The sequence below is a fragment of the Pinus tabuliformis genome, chromosome 1_2, assembly GCF_031772625.1.
Source record: "Pinus tabuliformis cultivar Carrire ecotype Pingquan chromosome 1_2, CPIR1, whole genome shotgun sequence".
NCBI classification, from domain to species: domain Eukaryota; kingdom Viridiplantae; phylum Streptophyta; class Pinopsida; order Pinales; family Pinaceae; genus Pinus; species Pinus tabuliformis.
Window position 1 is genome coordinate 19,147,942 of NC_142298.1, and position 23,481 is coordinate 19,171,422.

The 23,481-nt window shown below is 39.2% G+C and overlaps 1 protein-coding gene across 2 annotated transcripts in view; it reads left to right on the forward strand.

Annotated features, from left to right (window-relative positions):
* The window catches only part of LOC149204107 (glutaredoxin-like), a 167,320-nt gene that overhangs the window by 72,468 nt on the left and 71,371 nt on the right, over positions 1-23,481 (forward strand). The window contains exon 3 of one of the 2 annotated variants that reach the window (XM_089393201.1): positions 1,301-1,375. The exons of the other annotated variant lie outside the window; for it this stretch is intronic. Coding sequence (XP_089249327.1) covers positions 1,301-1,375 — 75 coding nt within the window. The remainder of the gene's footprint in view (positions 1-1,300; positions 1,376-23,481) is intronic. 2 annotated transcript variants of the gene reach the window in all.

The following is a 23,481-nucleotide window of genomic DNA, read 5'->3' on the forward strand; positions in this document are numbered from 1 at the left end:
ATAGTTGCATGGTTACATTTAGAAATTGGGTTTCCCAGTGCATGGGCATGGCAACACATGACAACAAGACAAACATAAAAAGTGAGTATAAAATATTTGAGTGACTCATAGATTGAAGATCATTCATGGATTTGCCATGGATAGTATCTTGATTTTGTTTTGGTGGTACAGTGATTTTGATTTGAATTACCTGGTATTTGAGAACCTGCTTCCTAGTGCCTTCCCAAATTTAATGTATCTTTTTAAGGAGGATGAGTATAGGTGTTTGGTGACAACTCTGTCAGTTAAACTGATTGTCCTCTTTCATCTTGTGAGTTAACATAAGATGTCATTGTCTTAACAACTATGAACTCCCATGACTATAATACTGATTAGCCAGACATTCAATCCCTGCACGTAGAAAATAATGTACAGTTTCTGCCTTTTATTTTTGAGAGGAGAAACATGCCTCAAGCAGCTACACCACAAAGAGTGGACTTCCTTTAATTTAGTTGCTAGGTTTGAGGGATTTCTATTTTGCCAAAAACAGCCTAAGACTTGCACCCAGCCTCATCCCTTTGGAACTCATGCAATGCAGGTGGGGTAGACATCAGTGAGATGGAATCCTGATGGATAGCTTTAAAACTCTATCAACCTCACCAGTGTACTAATTTCTTGTTGGGGTCAATGATTTATCTCTCTTTCTGAATCCTGTTGATACATGTTTCTTTAGTATCTTTTATGCACATACCCATGAGGTGACCAGTTGGTTTGTGTGCAGTTAGTCCCCATCAGGTTTCAGGTTCAAATCTCATGGGAAGGGGTTGAGGGTGGGAGCCAATTATGGGGGTTACACTGTCCCAATGGGCATCTGGGCTCAACGAGTCTCGCACAATCCTGGTGACAGCATCCTGCAGTTGGGAAGATTGTTATTCCATCCAAAATGTAGGCTGGCCCTGGCCTAGGCACGGCTTAGTAAGGAAAAAAAATCATTTTATGCTCATAAATGTTATATCTGATAAAAGCTTCAGGTTTTGAAGTTATTGTAAACTGTTTATTACCGTTTTATATATTGATTAAAGAACTTTTAGAATATTTTTTGAGTATTTTTGGAAGCCTTTCTACCATCTTATGTGTCCAATATGTTATGTTATTCCAGAATCCAAACCATAAGGCTAACTGGAAACAAGAGTTCTAAACCTGGACCACCACACGTATCAATGTTTCTCACTTCCACAAAATGCACTTTTTAAATGGGAGAAAGTGCATCTTCTTCTAAATTTTGAAAAATTAACTTTGTTTAACACTTGTCTATTTCTAGGACCTGCGCAATATCAGTTAAAGAATGCATTGAAGAGACTAACTGGACAATCAACAGTACCTAATATCTTCATCGGTAAGGACTATCTCTTATGCCTTTAGTCATAAGCAGAGTAAGCTTTCTATAAGTGCTGTATTTTTGAACTTTGGTGTCTTCATTTGATAGGTGCTACATGCATTTGAATGAGAAAGTATGTGAAGGCAACATGAGATTCTTTTCTAAGGGGCAAAGGGACACATTAAACAACATTTTCATTGGAGTTCATCATAATCGTTAATACCAATTAAATACATTGGAGATTTTATAAATGTCTGATTGTAACCACTGTATTTACTTTATCAATGTGATTGATTGTTATCTTTTTCTTTTCTGTTGGTAGAATAGTGGTGCTCTGATAATCCACATCCTCTGAGGACTGCACATAGGCATGCTATGTTGATTCCATGTTATTCATAGAAACATGGAACTTCTTGTTAGCATATTTTGGCTACTGTTACTGAAATTTGGAAAATTGTCCGTTGTAATTTGAGTGGTAATCCCATTATCACACATTCAAAATGTTGGAATATGAATAGGAAAAGACAGGCAAAGATGTTCAAAATATAAATGACAGGTTTGAAACTCAGAAATCAAGCTATGTTAAGAAACATTGCACCCCTTGTTGATCAAGACTGATGTCAAGGGTCAGCTTCTAAACCTGTGGAAGATAGAAGAAGAAAGCAGATCATTATAGAGAAAGTTAACAAGCATGCCCTACTACTCAAGCACTATGGGTATCTAATGATTAAGCTCTAGTTGGAACTTGGGACTCCATAGACCTCAACCATTAGAGAAGTATTTAGGATCATGCCAATCCTCTTGTAAGAGACCTCATTCCTATGGCCAATGCTAGTAATGGTCATGACTACTCCACAGCCATCAGTAAGTTTCCTGTGACCCCATAGATCACATCATAATTCCATAGGTGCTTGATGACTAACCATAGTGAATCTGTGATCCTCTTATTTTAGGGCCCTTCCCTTGCCCCTACTTGGAATTTTACAACTACCTGTACAAATCCTTGGGACTCCCTCAATCATACATAATACATCTAAGAGTCCACTAATAAACCATCCATGCATGTATGTACAATATCTCCGTGAGTAATGGTTATGCCATATTAATAAGTAAATGGATTGTTGTAGTAAATGTCCATGCCATTATTATGCAGGGCCTTACATTCACTAGCTAGGGGATGTTGGAATGATCAGGAGATCATGGATCTATGGTGAGTGCTTCAGCAAATCATAATCTGGCATAAACCTTGAACATAAATATTACATAAACAGAAGTGGACTCGTGAACAAGAGAACAAGTGATATGGTGCCTTTGGGCAAGAGTCACTCATTAATGAGTTCAAGATGATAATACAAAAGATTTGTGTGTATTTATACCAGTGCTACTCTTATTGTGTTGTTGAATAATCGTTGAGGGTTTGGAAAATTTAACTTATTGGCAATATCAAGGAAGATATTGGAAAATATCAACAAAAATATTGGGAAACTTTAAAAATACAAAATTATGTATTTTTTCGTTATTTTTAAACATCTAAAGCAACAACCACACCAAACGAATAAATATGAAAATAAAATTGATATATAAGATGTGAAGTGATTCATCACACATTGATTCTGAATTCTGATATCCATCCTAAGTCTTGGTAGTGTGATGCAAAAAGTTAAAAACACGTCAAAAGAATAATAAATGCATCTCATGATTCATCATTGTGAGCAAAGTTATCAAAACGGAACTAGCCTGTTACAACCATTATGCAAAGTTTGATCATGTTAATAGCAAGTACTAAGGCTGAATATAGCAAAATGTTGTTGAGTGAAAAACACGATACATATCTGAAACAAAATACTTAGACATCAAGGGTCTAAATACTCTCTAGAGTCCAAAAACATCACGCTACAACCAATAACTACATATCCGTGATGTTCTTTTTTCTGGTGTTCCTTATGGCATGGTTACAATGGACTTTCAAGGTTGGAGGCAGACAGGTCACAGGTGCAGGTTTACTTCATCAGTGGGCCCAGGGGCTTTTGGAGATGTTTTATGGTGTCTTGAAGAGTTCACTTGCCATATTCCATCATCAGGATTGATTCCGCACAACTTGTTTCTTGTTCCATTGCATTCTGATAATTCTCGTAAAACGGGGTTATTATTATGCCCAACTCAATTAATTACGCTTAAGGTCGCATTCCAAGAGTAATACTTGATGAAACACCTTAGTGTAACAACACATTGGAACCAGAACGAGAAGATCTACAAGATGGGATGGTTAGAAGTGATTTTCAGTGGCCTGAGGAGGCATGGTGGCCAATTTACCATTTTCCCACATTAAAAAGATATTTTAATTGAAATAAAAACAGGGAAATGTGCTCAATGATTAAAATAATAATAAAATAGGAGATTGTAGAGGGGTCCATCAGATCTATAAAAGGAGGAGGAAGCCATCACAAGACATCTGGGATTTGATCTTTCTTCTTGTATAAGACGTTGAGAACCCGGTTCTCTATTTCATTTGTAGCCCCATGATAAAAACCCTCGGGTGATTAAGTGAGATTGGGCAAGTACCCATCTCCCCTTGGTGAATTCATCCATAGTTCATAGGAAAGCTTAGTAGTGCAGTTCATGTTAGTTTGGAGGGGCTGTGCAGTGCAACAAAGTAACTTGGAGGCCAGCTTCTAGTTTCACTATTCTCAGTTTATCTGCATGTAACCCTGTTTCGTAAAATAATAAAGCTGAGATTGTTTCCAGTTTATTGCGTACTTGTTTGCTGCATGCTGATTGCTTATTTTACATGGCAATGTTCTGCTAAATTTATGAGGATTTGGTTGTGAAGATTTTGTTTAAAAAGGCATTTCAGGAAAATACCCGTAATTTCCCCATTCAGGATATTACAGTGGTATTAGAGCTAGTCTTCCTGCCAGCCTGAAGGCTGAGGGTTTTAATTGCAGATTGTTCGAGGGTTTATTTTGGAGGTGTCGAAAGAAAATTATTTTGGGAGAAAGCAAGAAAAAATTCTTCTATTTGCTGGAGAAATTTGTTCTGGGTGTTAACCTAAGTCACAAGACATGTCCACCAAGGTCCCGTGTCCCGTATTTTACGTGTCGGACACGAAAACGACCTTAAAACGTGTCGAAAACGTTTTTCATCGTGTCCTGTAAAATGTAAAACGTATTCGCCAGTTTTCGTCGTGTCCTGCATCTGGAAAATGCGTATTCCGTTGATCGAAAACGTTGCCCTAACGTTTTTCGTTCGGTTGAATGTGTACCCCACTAAAAAGTGTAGTTTAAAGCCCAGTTGCCCACGCAATGGATTTTTCCCGGTTCTTTTCATCGTGTGCTGTCGTGTGGAGCTGTTGTGTGTGTGGAGTTGTCGTGTGGAGCAGCGTGTTTGAAGTTTGAACTGAGTTTGGAGCAGAGTGTGGTGCCCGTGCCGATTGTGCTGTGCAGCGTTCAGGCTTCCGCTTCAGTGTTCAAGAAAACCGGCCCGTAAACCTGTAAACCCCTAAACCCGTGTTCAAACTTCACGTTTACCGTTTTGTAAATTATTTGATTAATCATTATATAATTTATATATGATTGATGCCAGATGGGGTTTCCGTTTACCGTTTCTAAATTCTAAGTTATAATTTTTTTCATTATCGTGCAATGTGAAGAGATTTCTGGCATTTCACTCTATTGGAAACTTGGTCAGTCAGGACCTTCTGTGCAGTTTAATGACTAATTTGTATTCCTGCCTTTGTCAGACTTTATGAGACTTATCGACAGATTTTGATACTGCTAGTATAGGCCTTCAAACAAATACAAATGGGAGTATTTAACTTTTTGTAGAAATGTCCAGCATATTTCTCTGTTAGGCACTCGTTGCATACAGAAAAACATATTTTATGTTGGGCACTCGTTGTATACAGAAAAACATATTGCTTTGTTAGGCTAAAACCATCTGGTTGGAATTACTCAGTTGGTTGTGATTAATGGAAGAGGAGCGAAATTATTTGCAGTTCCAAATAATTAGCAGGTCGTAATTGGGGATCTAAGATGGAAATGCTAGTATGTCTACCAGCTTTGCAGCCATGTCCATGTGCCGTAAATATCCCCTTGTTTGATCCATTCTGTAGGTTAAAGATGTTTTTATTATGTTTGTCATTAAACTGACCTGCTCCTTCATTAATATCTACATTGTTATCAGCCTGCACTTCCTTATGTGCTTTCATCACCAAGGGTTTCCAAATGGTCTCTCAAAATATTGACTGCAGTCTGCTCCTTGTAGGCAATTTTTAGCAAGGATAGGGAGCTGTTGTTTCACTTCTGAAATGCCCTCATCTGCATGTTTGACATCAACAGCTTCATCTCTGGGGCAATTTGAGTTGTTTTGCTCAATTTGTATGCACAAGTCTGCCCCTGGAGCAACAGATCCATCATTCGTTTGTGTGAGGGTAGAGGTATCCTAACAAATATCACCATAGCTACCATCAAAATGTATCCCCAAAGGTCTGTCTCAAAATCAATCTTAAAATATCATGCAGAGTTGCCACTAGTGCTCTTATTTGTCTTCTAGGGGATCAGTGCTGCAGTCTTCTTACATATTTTAATTTGATTAGATAAGCTGCAACCTGCAATTTAATATGGATAAAAAACTATATTTCAGTATATATATATATATATATATATATATATATATATATATATATAAAACGTGTCCCCCGTGTCCTGTTTCCAGATTGCTGCGTTTCGTATTGAATACTCGTATTTACGTGTCCTCCGTGTCTCGTGTTCTCGTGTCATGTGACTTAGGTGTTAACTATTCTAAAAAATCTCTATTGCAAAATGGACAACAAATTTTCTGTGGGTTTGTCGTCTGTTTAATAATCGTTCTACAATCTGTGCAAACCAAATTAATTGAAATGGTCTTGTTACCCATCATTTTGTGGGTGATATCCCTAAGAGAATTTTTTTCTCCAAGATGGTCCTCACAGCCAGCAGCCCCTTGCAACCACCAACTAGCACATTGTGCCATTTCTCTGCCACTTGAGCCAACCATGTGGTCCCTCACCCATCTTTCATGATCGTATGTTTGAAGGTGGGCCTCCCGAACTTAAAGGTATGCCTTGTCATTTGGTAATTGAGTATTGTGGTTTGTTTATCATGGACACTTCTGGGCATGGATTAATGGGGGAATTCGACAGAAAGAGTGGGCTAGGTTTATGCTTCTGTCCCTTAGACCTCTTTTGGATGTTACCCTTGGATCTTAGTCCCGTGGGATCTCCTTTACTGACATTTGGGTTTTAGGGTGGTACTACATGGGAAACCCCGATTTTGGTTGTGTGGTCTCGTTTCCCCATCCGCATATATCACTCCCCTTCCATTTATTATAAGCTCATCCATCATCTTTCCCATCTTGGTCCACATTTCTCCACTGGGTCCGCATAGGGTTAGCCTCCCCTTCCCCTTTCCCACACCTTGGGTCAGGCTTGGAACGATGCCCCGGAGGTTGATGTAGCTGAAAAGAAAAGTAAAAGCATAATTGGCCACCTTCAATAGGAAAATGTACCACAAGATGCAAAAGATAGTCGGGACAAACATATTTAGCACGTGGGCAAAAACAAATGCATGAGCTCTACCCCATTCCCATAGCCATCACCTTGGTTCCTATATGCCTTTAATGAGACTCCTTTATCATTTAGGAACCCATGATTATCCCAACCCCTGGTGGGTAATGAACCGCCCTACCTTAAGGGGGTATCCACTGTTATACCTTACACATCATGCTCTTATCCTTTGAGCCCGGAGCAGTTAATTAAAGAAAAATCATAGAAGACAAAAGGCATAAAAGAAGGGTGGAAAAATCAAGGTCGGGGCACCTCATGCACCACAATTGCCCCCTCCTATATATTATATACCCAAGTGTGGGCTTCCCTGTAGGAATTTACAGGGTAAGTTCCTCAGATAGAACACCAAAGGACACCGCTCACAAATAGATCACAGATCAATACACCAGTATTCTTGACGTGGTTAAAACCCTCAAAGAGGGAAACAGTCCATGGTCTGAGCCAACGTGGCCACTTCAGGCAATTTATTAATAAAAGAAAGAAAATTTACATAAGCTTCTCTCATCAACGGTCACCCTACAAATGACTCTCCATGCTCTTTAAATAGAGATCATGGACTAATTGAGCCTTAAGCCATGGATCAAGTGTCGGTAATACTGAGGGGAGAATGAACCGTCGGATCACTTAATGTCTAGAACATATCGTGACCGTCGGATTATAAGTTACAAAAGTACATAGTAAAGAAACACACTTTACCTAACTCTACACTAGACCAAGTTATACTTAACTATTTCCTATGTGTTGGAATACCCTAACATCCCCCCTTAAGGACAACTTGGGATAGGATTGAAGGATGTACAAATATGACACAATAGGAGAAGGAAGGAGGCATTAGAGCCTATCCCCCCTTAGTGACAACTTCCTGAACTCCAACCATAAATCGAAGTTTAGTAAACTTCGCCTCTGTGAGAGCCTTTGTAAAGATGTCTGCAACTTGATCATTGGTTGAACAATATTGCACTTCAAGAACATGGTCATGAATGAGCTTTCTGATGAAGTGCATGTGTAGTTCAATGTGTTTGCTGCATTGATGTTGGACTGGATCTTTGCATAGTTGAATGGCACTTTGATTATCACACCAAAGTGTAGTCAGATGCTGCTGCTGAAAGCCAAACTCTTACAAGATTTGACGAAGCCACAAGGCTTCCTTACTAGCTTCTACGCGGCCACGATACTTTGCTTCTGCTGAAGAAAGAGAAATGGCACTTTGTTTCTTACAAGCCCATGTAATAGGTCCAAAACCAAGAGTGAACACATAACCTGCAGTAGACTTTCGATCATCAGGGTCACCAGCCCAATCAGAACCAGTGAAACTAGCCAATAGAGGAGATGCTTCTGCACTGTAATGAATCCCAGACTGAATTGTACTTCGAACATAATGAGTATTCTTTTAGCCACTTTCCAATGACTTTCATGTGGGTTTTGCATAAACTGAGCAATAAGGCCAACAACAAAGGAAAGGTCAGGACGGGTATGGGTCAAATACAAAAGTTTTCCGACAAGTTGACGGTATAAGGTAGCATCAGCTTCAGGGGAAGTACAAGTGATTGAAAGTTTAACTCCAAACTGAAAGGGAGAAGGGGCTGGTTTACAGTCTTTCATGTGAAAGTGGCGTAGAAGATCAGAGGCATACTTGGACTGGGAAAGGTAAATACCTTCCTTGGATTGCAAGACTTGAAGACCAAGAAAATAATGCAAGTGTCCTAAGTCTGTCATTTCAAACTACTTTTTAAGGCTGGACTTCACATGGTTTATAAGGTTGGGATCACTATCAGTAAGGATAAGATCATCAACATAAAGAACAAGAATGATAAGAGACTTAACCACTTTCTTAGTGTAGACAATATTGTCAGAATGACACCTAGAAAAGCCAGTATCTAAAAGAAAGCTATCCATTTTGGCATACCAAGCCTGAGGGGCTTGCTTGAGACCATAAAGGGATTTCTTAAGCTGACATACAAGGCTGGAGTCTGTTTGTATAAATCCAGGAGGTTGTTCCATATAGATTTCTTCATGCAAGTCCCCATGCAAGAAGGCGGATTTAACATCCATCTGATGGAATTCCCATTTAAAAGAGGTAGCAAGGGAAAGAACAAGGCGGATAGAGTTCATTTTGGCAACAGGGGAGAAGGTTTCAGTATAGTCAATGCCTTCAACTTGTGAAAAACCCTTAGCAACAAGATGAGCTTTATGTTTATCAACTTTTCCATCTGGTCCAAACTTGGTTCTGTAAACCCATTTGCATCTAACAAGTTTTTGTCCCTTTGGAAGAGGAACAAGATCCCATGTATCATTTGCCAATAATGAACGATATTTTTCATTCATAGTTGCGTTCCCAATCTGGATGGCTTGAAGCTTCTGCAAAGGTGTCAGGATCATAATTCGCTGAAGCTTGAGCTAGTAAAGAAGAGGCTCAATCGAATTGAGAACGTGTTCGTCGCTGATCTGTAGGATCACCTGCAAGAGCACCTGCTGCATCCCGAGTAGCACGAACCCACTTTGGAAGCTAAGGAGCTGAAGGAGGATCCTGAGAATGTGGGGGAGGATTGTCATCCTCGCTGTCATCATTTGAAGAAGAAATCTTTTCAGAAGTAGAAGGGATAGGGAGAGGTGGCACATCCACCGAACTAGGCTCGTAGGCCAATATATTTTCAACAAACTTTACATCTCTTCTAATGATAACATTTTTGGACTTAAGTGGAATAAGTCTATATCCTTTGACATCTTCAGAGTATCCAACAAAAATACATTTTTCACTCTTAGGTTCTAAAGCGTTATGTTTCTCATCTGGAATATGGGCCCATGCTTCACTTCCAAAAACACAAAAGTGATTTACATCTAGTTTAATTGAGCTCCATGCTTCTTCTGGAGTGATATTCTTCAAAACCTTAGCAGGAGTGTGATTTACTATGTAATTTGCACAGTTAATTGCTTATGCCCAAAAATTAAGACTAAGTCCTTTAGGTTGAAGCATTCAATTGGCCATTTCCTTTAAGGTACGATTCTTCCTTTCAGCTACACCATTTTGTTGTGGAGTATATGGAACAATATGTTGCATTTGAATTCCATGATCAGTGCAAAAGTTGATGAATTTGCTGTTAACATATTCTCCGCCATTATCAGATCTTAGCTTAAGAATTTGATGTCCAAATTGTTTTTCAACAAAGGCCTTAAAGGCTAAGAACATGTTAAATACTTCACTCTTGAATTTTAAGAAGTATACCCAAGTGTGTCTCGAGAAATCATCAATGAAAGTTAAGAAATACTTGTAGCCAGAGAATGAAACAAGTGGAAGTGGACCACATAAATCACTATGCACAAGCTGTGAAGGGGATGAGGCATGCCAAGAGGCATGTTCAAAACTATCACGATGATTTTTTCGGAGTATACATCTGGAACAAACACCATCTCTGCAAGATACCATAAGAAGACTTGTCACCATATTTTCTTTACATAGATTTTGAAGGGAGCGATAGTTTAAGTGACCAAATCACTCATGCCAAAGTTTGCTCACTTCATCATTATGAGCAACAAATACCGAGGGAAGAGTTGATGACCCAAAGTTGTTAAACTTATACAACCTTGTAGAATCATCAGCAATGCCAGTAGCTAAAATATGTCTAGGATCTCTTAGGTACTTAATTACAACATTATGAGGTGAAAATTCAATGATTTTACCTTCACCTGAATGAATTATTTGATATATAGATAGAAGGTTGCAGGATAAGGTTGGAACACATAATACGTCATTAAATTGACCATTGTCTAGATGAATAGTTCCAGTCCCCACAACACTAAGAGATCTATCATCACCAACATATATATTTTTGGTGTTACACTCATTTAAAGAAGAAAACATGGCTTTGTTTTTGGCCATGTGATAAGAAGCTCTAGAATCAATGAGCCACTCATGAGAATGAGAAGAAGAAGATAGATTTAGTGCATAACTAGACTGAGATGCTTGACAACCACAGGCAGAAAGTGCTATTCTTGAAGATGAAGTTGAAGTTGAAGAATGCTCCAAATGGATGTTATGCTTCTTCATTGCTGTTTCCAAGGCTTCCATCTTCTTAAAGCATTTGGATTCTAAGTGGCCATCTCGATTACAAAAGTTGCAATGTCTATCAGTCTTCTTCTCTTTGTTTTTATTTTCCTTATCATTTTGTTGAATTGATTTTTCATTTTGAGATTGAAATTGCTTAGGACCCTTGGTTGGTTAGGACCATTCTTTTTAGGACACTGCTTCTTAGGATTCTTTGAATTTGGTTGTCGCTGGGCAGTTAAGGCTTTCTTAGAAGAGTTTCCAAGATTAAAAACACCAAGATGTAAGAGTTTTTCTTGTTCTCTTATTAAAGAATCACAAAAGGCATCAAAAGAGGGGTACTTGTAGTCTTGTCCTTGAGAAATGAAGTCTTCTCTAGTAGAATGGAAGGTGGAAACAAACATAGAGTAGGTTGGTCCCAACTTAGTAAGGATGGAATAGATAAGACTACCATATTTTTTCTTAACCTTAACACCTTCCAAGAGAAGTCTAAGGGTCTTGAACTTGGACAAAAAAGTTTCAATGGAAGAAAAATTATTGGGGTCCAACGTAAGCAACTCATTTTCGAGTTGATGGGCTCTAATTTCATTTTTAATTCCAAAATCTTTACTGAGTTGTTTCATTGCTTCATTAGGTGTATCATGTTTTGCGATATGGAATCTAAGGTCTGGAGAAATAGACATCCCTATTAACCCACTTGCTTGATCTTGCCTATTTTCCCATTTGGTTGCCTTATCTTCATCTTTAGTTTAGTTTCTTGGCCTGAGGCTATTCTATAAAGACCTTTACTTCTAAGTAAATCCACAATGTAGGACCACCATTGGAAGTAGTTGGTGCTGTCAAGAATAACTTGGCATGGACTTTCCATTTTAACAGAAACTGAAGCTGTAGATGCTGAAACTAAGTGTTCCAATGGAAAGATATCGAAAAATTAGGCTGATTAAAAAAAACGGCTCTGAAAACGGCTTCCGGATGAAGAAGTTATGGCTTTTTGAAGAAAAGTTGTTGAAGATGCCAACGAAGTGCGTGAATGTGCGGAAGTGAATGATAATGTTATATTTAAACCCCCCTTTCCAAACTTAATCTAATTAGCTCACTTTAAAAAAAGATTTTATGTGACCCACTTTTATAAATAAGTGAAAGTCACTTTTACAATGGTACTTTATGAGCTACTCACTAAATTGTAACTTAAATAAAAGATAAATAGACTTTAGAATTATAAGTGACTCACTTTTTGTAATGGGTGAGAACACTTTTACATAAAGTAACATTAAAACATAACTTACATGTGATTTTTGAAAAAAAACTCAACAAAAAGAAAGACCTGAACCCAAGACTTCTATTCTCATAAATTAACTTTGGACCAAGTGAGCTAGTTTAAAAGGCTAGTAATTTTTGGAAAAGAGGAAGAGGGGTTTTTTCTTTAGTCACTGAAGCTTTGGGGTGCGTGCTTACTTGAAAAATCTCTTTTTGCCTACAAAACAAAAAGCCACACAACCCAACGCGGACATGCAAAAAAACCAAACCTTATGGCTTGAAGTTAGTTTTCATCGGAAACTAAATATTTTCCTCAGTGTTTCTGATTTTCCGAGATCACATTAAGGCGCGACAGAAAAGAGCATACGCATGAGAAAAATCCTTCCTTTCTGTTTATGATTTGCCCAGATCACATAGAGTCGCGGGGCAAAGAGCATATGTAAAAATGAAAGGTATAGATCCGGTAATAAAAAATAGAGAGCTAAATAAACCGAAATAAACAGAGAGATGAATAACTAAAACTGCAAATAAAGATTGTATACCTCCAGATCTTAAAAATGACGTAGCTAGGGCTACCAGAAACCTTTTTGCGTGAAACGAAAGGGGTTCCTCACTGGAACAAATGCTCCTAACACAATAGAGCAATCCTCTTGGCTCGAAAGCAGTTAGAAACAGTAGATCTAGGAAACAACAGTCGAATGTAGTTGTATCGGCTTCAGATTTGGATCACCAACGGATGCGACCCTCAAATAGCTCTGATACCATGTAGGAATTTACAGGGTAAGTTCCTCAGATAGAACACCAAAGGACACTGCTCACAAACAGATCATAGATCAATACACCAATATTCTTGATGTGGTTAAAACCCTCAAAGAGGGAAACAGTCCACGACCTGAGCCAACGCGGCCACTTCAAGCAATTTATTAATAAAAGAAAGAAAATTTACATAAGCTTCTCTCATGAACGGTCACCCTACAAATGACCCTCCATGCTCTTTAAATAGAGATTGTGGACCAATCGGGTGTTAAGTCACAGATCAAGTGTCGGTAATATCGAGGAGAGAATGAACCGTCGGATCACTTAATGTATAGAACATATCATGATCGTCAGATTGTAAGTTACAAAAGTACATAGTAAAGAAACACACATTATCTAACTCTACACTAGACCAAGTTATATTTAACTATTTCCTGTGTGTCGGTATATCCTAACATTCCCTTTACTAGCTACCCTTGTACCTCGACATGTGGCCCAGGGTTGTCCATCACATTCCCTACTCCATTCATCTCTTTATCACATGCCACCACCATTTGAAGGATGTACCTTGGATATACTGTCCCCTTTAAAGGCAGAAACCACCTAATAGGGTGTGTTGTCGCACAAATTGTCACGACAATGCTCAGACCGGGGGCTGTCACTCTGATCCCCGATCTCTCCATTTAAGCCTGTCTCCTGCGGCTAAGGAGGGTAGACCCTATAGGATAATGGATGACCAATTGCGGGCCAGTTGGGTTGGGAGACACGAAGGGAAACAAGCACTAAATTGATTTTACCGAGTTAATAGACCAGTGCCTTATGAAATGAATGATGAAACGATTATTTATCAAATGCTGCAGAAATATGAGCTCATTAACAATCATTTACCATCAAACAAAGCTTAACTTTTTACCAAATGCGAGATAATCAATAAATGCTTAATGGCTTAATGATACTCCAACAGTTAAAATTTCGAAAGATAAAGTGCTTTAAACAACCACGTAAAATGCTAACTAGAGATCACATTCATGTAGTAAATGAACATTTAAGCATGTTTAACCATATAAAGAGATGATAAATATTATTCCCACATCAAAATTTTTAGCCTCAGCAGAAAAGATAAAACATAATAAATCCCTGAGCTGACACTGAAACTGGCAAAAAATTTCCAAAATATTTTTGTATTTTTCAAATAAAACAAAACTAAAGACTAAATGAAACTTTAAATTAAAAATCTAAATATTAAAATCTAAACTAAAAGAAAAGAAACTCTTTATGCTTTTTATAATTTTTTTTTTTTTTTAGTAAAATAAAACTTAACCAAACTATAAAAAATATAAATTAAATCTAAATCCTAAAACTTAACTCTAATCTAACACCTAATCTATATAAGAAAATGAAAATTAATATATATATATATATATGTATATATATATTTTTAATTTAAATTTGAAATAAAACAAAATTAAAGTCCTAATCTAAGCTTAAACTAAAACTAAAAGGGACCTTTTATTTATTTATTTTTTTAAAATACTAAAATTAAAAAGCTAAAGTCTAACTTAGTAAAATCAAACTCTAATTAAATCTTGATTTAACAAAAATTATAAAATTCTAAACTCAATAATATGAATCTAACTCTAAGCTAGCCAAAAGAAATAAAATGGAAATTATAATACGTCTGTTTGAAATCTAGTTTCATTAAAACGCAGGTGAATAAAAAAAAAAGACGCAGCAAACCAAAATCGAAACCTTTGTTTAGCGCATGTAGGTCGAAGCGTTTGACGGCTGCAGCAGGAGAGCCGACTGAAAGAATGCGTGATTTCCCTGTTTTATTTGCAGATTCTCACGGGTTTTACGCTGTGTGAAGACAAAAAGAGGGCTGCATGCGTGGGCAGAGAGATGGATACGCAGGTGACTGGCGACTACGTGATGGATATGGAGGCCAAATGGATGCGCTGCAGGTAGGGGGCACGTCTTAGTTGCAGGTTTTATATATATGTCCCTTTTTTTTTTGTAGCTGCAGCTTTGGACGAGCATGGAGATATATAGAAAACAACGTTTGAAGGGCGATAAATTTGCTGCAGGGAAGGCTTGCGGACAGGGAGCTGACGGCAAAGGGAAGGTGAATACACAGCGTGGAAGGAGCTGAGGGCGATGTTGAAGGATGACAACAACTTGTTTTGGCAGCTATGGTAGCGTACAGGCAGTTGGCAGCGTACAGGCTGCGTTGGAAATTGATGGGGAGCCTGTTGCAGGCCTAGGTTAGCACAAAAAAAAAAAAAATTTCGAATAAACTTCCTGCAAATAATGAAACCCCAGTAGGCAGATAGCTGACCCTCTTTAGATAGATTGAAAACCTGTACCTGCAACTTGAAATCAATGAAAACAAGCAACCAGCATCTGAAAACGTAAAAAATAAGTGAAACCCTATAAACCCTAAGAACTAGCTAAAATTATTTACAGCTTTGTGACTCTACAAAAGCCAGATTTGTCAATGATCCACAAAAATACTTCAGAATTTCAAATTTACTATAAGATGCTTTAGAAAAAAACTCTCATGCAACTCAAAAATAAACTCTAAATGATAAACCCAGAATCAAAACTGGCTGGGCTCTACAAGAGAGTGCTTTGCAGGAGTTGGCTAGTTCAGCCGAGAACTTCCCCAAACGCCCACTGATCTTCTCAATAAGGGTTTCCCGCACAGCTCACTTCAACCATCAATAAAGAGGGAAAAAACAATACTAGATTCCAGATACAATGGAGATACCTGCCATTATTTCAGAAATATTATTACCATTCAAACCCTAGTAAGTGAACAAGATACCTGTGTTCAACAATACTCTACATCAAGCTATTACTAATGGCTGAAAAATAAAAATATGCAGAAAATAAAATAGCTCACAACACTTCAGGAGAGTAACACCAGCAAGATTTCAACCCCAAAGTCTTTCTTTATTAGCACTAGAAAAAGTTTACAAGAGAGCTTTTTTCAGCACAAGACTCATAGATCGAATGATCTCAAATGACCCCTAGCACCCTATTTAAAGGAAAAATTCCCAACGGCTAGTTCGAGTGATCCATGTCAAAATGATCTCGACCGTCGATGAGGATCAAGATATCTCTTAATCTCATCCGTCAAATTTTTAATGCATTAAAAAATTGAAATTCTGCATTTATTTACTCAAAAATATTATTATTTTATTATTTTTAAGTTTTTATTTTATTTTATTATTTATTTATTTATTATTATTATTATTTTTTTAAAATTTTTTATTTATTTTTAAATGGATCCTCGAACTTAGCCTTTGGAAAAATCACCTAGGACCTAGGACTTAGGACTTATGAGGGGATTAAAACATTTTCTAACCCTCAAGACACTTTACATCATGACTTTTACAATTTTACATCTAAAGGGGGAAAACCCATTTGACATAGACCCTCATAGACCACCCAGTTCTGCGACACAACCATAATCTAGCAGATCAACGCACTAGGATTCCCCTAAGATTCTAATGACAAAATTCGTTTCGGCTTTGGGGTTAGGCTGAAGGAAAACTCTGCCGATCATGGATCGGTGAGACAAAAAACCTTCCGGAACGTAGATTATCACTAGAAAATTAGGTCCACCTAGGCAATTTACATACATGACTCATATCTGCTAAGATTATTTACAATTCACACATGCAGACTGAGTTTACAACATAATATGATCAAGTCGACGATGACTGTCGAATGGCACGGACATGTCAATCAAGCGTTATCCCTTCTGTGAAGAAAAGGGGGTGTACTTGCTATGGGAAGTTGACACGTAGTGGTCAACATGGTGCTTGGTTAAACCCCTTTGGAGCTTGGGTACATTATCACATGCCAAAGCTTACTATGGAAGGGCATGCCATTATCAAGTGCCCACCAATTGTCCATGGTTTGTAAGCTCTTTAACTCGATTTCCTTAAATGATTTTTGTACGGGAAGGCTAGGGGACGCATTGGATCTTATGCAGGATTCCAGATGGTCTCCATTTTGGGTTTGGTCTCCCTATACAGGGTGCTAACCCTCCAAAGGGCTACCTTGGCACATGTAGCGTATGTGTAGAGAGTCATGGGCCTCCACAGCAGTAGACAACACTCCATGGATCCCTAGGGATGTTCAGAGATTGCTCGAGATTCACTAATTGGATGAAGAAGATGCACCTGGTTCACCATGCCCAGCCGACTCCACAGTTGTACCATGCACTTGGCAGATGACCTAGGACTTGTATGCTGATGTGGCATCACGTACACCATTATCTGGGCCCTTACAGACAGTCTACATGCATCTTCGATCTACTTGGAGACCCATGAGGTTACTTGTTTTCCCCCACACCCATTGGGACCACCACATGTTTATTATTTGGAGAACAAGGGGCCAAACCCTTGTCCACTACTTTTGGGAGACCTATTCATCATCATGGCACCTATAGACTTCATCAAGCCTCTTATAAGGCTCAACGACATGTACTATTGATCATCCGACCTTTTGAGAGGCTTATCATTTTGTTTATGAGCTAGTTTGGTGGGTTTGTCACCAAAAGTTAGTTATTTTGCACATTATTTTATTATAGGGGCTAATGTAGGCCTAATTAGCTAAATTGAACTCATTAGAAGTGTATAAATACAAGTGATGTGAATTCATTTTAGCATCATCACTTGGATTGGACTTGTATTCCTTTAGATATTTTTGCTATCCTTCTTGGAGGACGAATTTTTGGATCATGGAATGAATTTTGATGTTTGGATCATTTTCTCTTGTCTTGGAGCTTCTTGATTGGCAAAGTTTTGATGGTTGGATATACTCTTAATACATATAAGTGCAATTTAATGCTATTCTTTCTTTCTATTTTATCACATACATTGTTGCTAGGATTTCGCTATACTAGGGCTAATTTATTGCATCCATTTATGCGAAGTTGTGGAAATTTTGTTTCTAGATAGTGATGCTTCATGTGTGGGCCATGTATTATGGGTGAATGTTCCTAGAGATGCTCCATAATTGAAAATCATCTTGATAAGCCATCTATTTTGCAAAACAAAGTATAAAGCTCTTGAAGCTGCTCTTGCTACTGCCTTAATAATAAGCGAAGTTGTCGTAGAGTCCTCATTGACATAAAACATCCAAAGTCTATAATCATAATTCTACTGGACTCCAAATCCCCCAAAAGGATTAGACACTGGTCCTCCATAGGTGATCACCTCAAAGCTTATTTCTTTCACTTTCCTGTCTTTTCTAGACCTAGCCTACATAGGTCACCTAAAGCATCAATTATCTCACAATATAGCCATCCAAACACTTCGATTTTTGGTCCACAACTGCGCTAGTGCATCCTCAAGAAGCCGTCCAAATTTCATGAGATTCCAACAGTGGGATCATGAGATATCGCAAGCCCTAGCTTGAAGACCGATTCTTGCCCCTGGTTTCCTTAGGATAGAAACCTCACTGGGATCATTGCATTATTTTTCACTGAAAATTCCTTCCTTGATCCCCTTCCCCTCCCTGATTAGGACAAGGATATCATTGGTTGCTAAACCCTACCCCCTTGACCTAACCCAGGTCCACTTATTCCCGTGTGGTCCCACAACTTATTGAAGTCAATTTCACAAAGACCACTTGGAAGCCAAGTTTCCACAAGGATTTTAGGAGCTAAGAATCTTCTTGACAAGTCATATACTCAAACCCTAGTTCTTAGAATTCCCCTAAGCCCTTCCTAGGGAGCCTTTCATCTTGATTTCAAGCCAAGCAAACCATATATTTGTGTTGAAGTTTCTAAGTCTACCAGTTAGAAACCCTCCATGTACTTTACTGATTTATTCCTACCTACTTGTTTTGTTACTTAACAAGTTATTTACCATGTAAATGCTGGAAATAAATACAAGTATATGCTCAACAGATTACAAATCATCAACTGAAGGAAACAAAACAAGCACACAAGTGACACCATTGTTTTTGGACCAATGTGCTTGGAAAAACCCAATGGGGGAAAACCAGTGCAACTGTCTGAGGGTTTTCTTATTAAGCAATTTCAGAGTACAATCTGGGTGCCAAATCCGACTTACCCAACAGAGAATGCCCTTGGCAGTAGTACCTTTCAGTCTGAGACAAATGTCCCAGCTAAAACCCCGGATAAACCCTCCAGCAGCTCCTCAGCTCCAATCTGCCCCAGAAACCCCAACATCTACCTTTCTGGACTGCGTCAGCCTCTCTCTGCCCAACGTTGGCCTTGCGTCACCGTGAATGGGCCTGTGTCAGCCTTCTGGCTCTCTGCGTCAGCAACGTTGGCCTCTCTGAAGCATTGCGCAACTCCTGGCTTCCTCTGCGTGGCCCTGCGTGAGCCCTGGCTGGTTCTGCATCACTCTCTTTGGCTCCTGCGCTGATCTCCCGTCACTATCTCTGCCTCTCTGTACTCACTGCCCCTCAGCTGCAACTTCGATCACTGATTCTATCTCTCTTAGAAAACCTCGCTCTAGAGAATAGAATGACTGATCATCTGGTGTGTTCTCAAGTGACCCTCAAGCCTCCTCTTATACTTTGCTCGTTGACATATCAACGGCCGAGATTAAGTCCCTAATCGATGGCTAAGATTAGATCTGGCTTGATCCATGTCTTTTGGACCATTCTAACACAATTTTATATTAATCCACATTAATATTTTAATTTCCCTAAGTTTAGACTTAGGGACTCCATTAAAAATATTAATTATTTTAATATCTCCTAAACTGTTTAGAATCTGCCCAAACCCTTTATGGGTATTGGAGATCTCATGTGCCCCAACCTCTCCACCTAATTTCGTGGCTAGAGCACATCCGATGCTACCACAAATCAACAATTTGAGCCTCTCTTGTGAATAGGCTTTTAGGATCACCTCTCATCCTATCATTGATCCATTCAATTTTGTGATCCTTATTATAACGGGTCTCCTCCCATCGGTGAAAGGTCGTAAAGAGTAGGGAGCCTTAGCCGAGGTGACAGTGGGCTATTGCTCCATTGTTTCCCTTGACCTAGTGGTAGCCCTTCAAGGATCCCCTTTTAGGACCCCTGCTAGTTTGAGAAGTAACATTTTTGGCACCGTTGCCGAGGACACGAGATGTGTGTTTTGTTCCCCATATGACATATTGACCTATCATTTTTGGCGACTCCATTGGAAGAACGAAGCCCTGGTTCTTCATTGAACTTCAAAGTCAATGCTTGTAGGATGAAGGAACCATTTATTAAGGGAAATTTTAGTTCACCCTGGTGACTCCCATGATATCAATATATAAAGATCAATGGCTTCTAAAAAGCTTCATGAGTGGTTTCTTGCTTTGGATATCACATGGGTTCCAGGATACCCAAATGGCCTGGTGTGGAAGGTTATGCAAAATATGCCACATTTCAAGGGTGATCCATCCACAACAATGGACCACATAGCAAAACCTATGAAGCATGCTTCTGAAGTTAATGTCATTTATCTAGACAACCTCATGGGGTTATTTATTGGTGTTCTATTGAATACAAGCACCGAGGTTGGCTCGACTAGCGTGAGCTTGAAAGCATTTCATCATTTATCAAGTTGCTCAACAAATTCGTAGAGTATAAGGGACCCAAATTCCAATCTAATAAAGTTTCTTGTGAAAGCCTAGAGGAAGCCCTTCGAAGGGAAGGTCTCATTAGTCAAGATGAAGAAGTTGGAGATAACCCTGAGGATCTTAGTGATGAGCAGGAAGACGAGTCCTCATTAGGTCCAAATGATGAACAAGGTAATTGTGAAAACACGTGTTTGGAAGGATGAGGCTATGGAAAGTGAAATCGAGACAAACCTTGCTTTTCTCAAGGATATTACTCTTGATGAATCTTATTTTAAGAACCTTGAGGAAGTTGATCCTATTAGCCCCTTGGAAGATGACATTGGAGATTACTTCCACATTGAAAAGGAGAAGAGGGAAATAATTGGTCCTCAATTTGTTTGTGCTCCCATTTATGATATTGACCAAGGAGGATGAGACTGAGATTGGCTTTCCCTTTCTCCCGAGCATTGTTTGTGATGATGTATCCATCGATACCCTTGGGAAGGAGAGTTATTATTTTCCCTTGCATGAAGAGGGGCAGTTGGAAGTAATCGATTCTCCTTTTAGCAGAGACCCAATCGTCGATACTAAGGAGATCGATAAGGCTCCGACCTATCCTCCTTATGAGTCTATATTCAAATTACCCGAGCCTTCGAATTATGATTTTGGGGAGGAGAAACCTATTGGATATAACACTTTGCCCTCCTCTTTGCCTTCTTCTCTTGGTCATCATTTTGAGAGTGTTTCCCGTGCCTGTTCTCATATGATCTCAAGTGACCTTGATCCCTCTCCCCTTTCTGAGTATAGGGTCAAGGAAGACCCCCTCATTGAGAATTATTTATCTCCTTGGGCACCCCCTTAGGATCATGATCAATCTATAATCTCCCCTTTTCAGTGTGATCATCATGGGAAACCTACTTATGTTTCTCCTTCTCATCAGTTTCTCTTTCCTATGAATCATAGCCTTGTAGAGGCCATAAAATATGACATAAATGATGAGGACCATCATGGAAATAATATGTCCGAAGTTGCCATCCATCAAAAGTTTATAAGCCTAATCGTTGACATCTCTATATTTTGGTTAGAAGAGAGGATCTCATGGACTAGATTACATCCTTTTCTTACCTCTTCTCACATGATCATCCATGTGTGGGCATTCTATTTTCCTGCCTCCCACTAGTCTTATCATCCGTCTGATTCTGTCTACATTCGCTTTGGTATTTGCTACATGAGTAGTCATATAGGTCGACATATTCATATGGATTTGATGATATGTTGGTTGCATTGGCTTTATGATTACACTTAGTATAAGCATTGTACCATATGCATGTTAGGATAGGATGCAGTGCACGCTGATTTTTGCAATAGAACTATTGTCATATGATATTTCTCATGATAGATTAGCTACACTTAGATTAAAATTTGCATGTTTTATTATTTGTTGATTTTATGGCCTAACATTAAGCATGGGTGATCATAAGACACCGTACAAACATGTTGCCCCATGGGTTTAGTCTTTGATATGAACAGATAATGGGTCTACGGTAACCAAGAGATTGTTGGTGTTCTCGTGACCTCTTGTTTGAGTAACTTTGCTCACTCTTTGAGAGATCACATCCCAGTTGGAGCGAGATGTTACCCACCATTTTGTCGGTGATATCCCTAGGAGAATTTTTTTCTCCAAGATGGTCCTCAGCTGGTAGCCAACAACTCCTTACAGTGACCAACTACCCCCTTGTGCCATTTCTCCGCCACCTGAGCTAGCCATGTGGTCCCTCACTCATCTGTCATGATCGTATGTTTGAAGGTGGGCCTCTCGAACCTAAAGGTATGCCTTGTCACTTGGTAATTGAGTATTGTAGTTTGTTTATCATGGATACTTCTGGGCATGGATTAATGGGGGGATTCAGCGGAAAGAGTGGGCTAGGTCTTTGCTTTTGTCCTCTAGACCTCTTTTGGATGTTACCCTTGGATCTTAGTCTTGTGGGATTTCCTTTACTGACCATTGGGTTTTAGGGAGGTATTACATAGGAAACCCTGATTTTGGTTGCGTGGTCCCACTTCCCCATCCACATATATCACGCCCCTTCCATTTATTATGACCCCATCCATCATCTTTCCCACCTGGGTCCACATTTCTCCACTGGGTCCACATAGGGTTAGCCTCCCCTTCCCCTTTCCCACACCTTGTGTAAGGCCTTCGGGAGATTAGTGCGATGGGCACCAGCGAGTCGTGCACGCGAGCGGGCGCGTGGACAAAATGTGGGACGGGGCACGGACAAAATGTGCGACGGAATGCGACGTTATATGCGACGATATGCAAACACTTATGCGACTAAGTGTTGAAGCGTGCTACATATATATGTGATGGAAAGAAGTGTACAAGCCGACTTGTACATAAGGCTTATGGGCACATGGATGGTGGTTTTGGGGGTCGGCCAAGGGGCTGCACACCCCTTGTAAACCCACGCAAGTTTGTGTATAAGTATGGGAGCTTTGAGAGCTCATTCAAACAATCAACTTCACATCTCTTCTACGCATAAGATCAAGAGACAAGTGAATAGTGCGCAGAAATAAGAGGAGCTGCGCATATCTCATGCGCTCCTCTTGAGGGTGCACTTGAAGGTGTTCTTGAGGTGATCTTGAGTCGGTCGAAGAGTGGGCAAGGTGTGCCCGAGGTGCGGTGGATGTGCAGATTTGTGCAGGACTTGGTGAAGAGGATTTAAGTGGCTCGGGTGAGCACTTCTCTTTGTGCAAGGGTGCACATGTATTGTAAAAGGCAGGGTTGCCTCTCTGTTGTAATATTTGGCTAAGTGTAGACTTGGTTTGGCAAGGCACACTTGTACATTGTAAAACTGATATTCTTAATATATTGTCGGGCAGACTCACA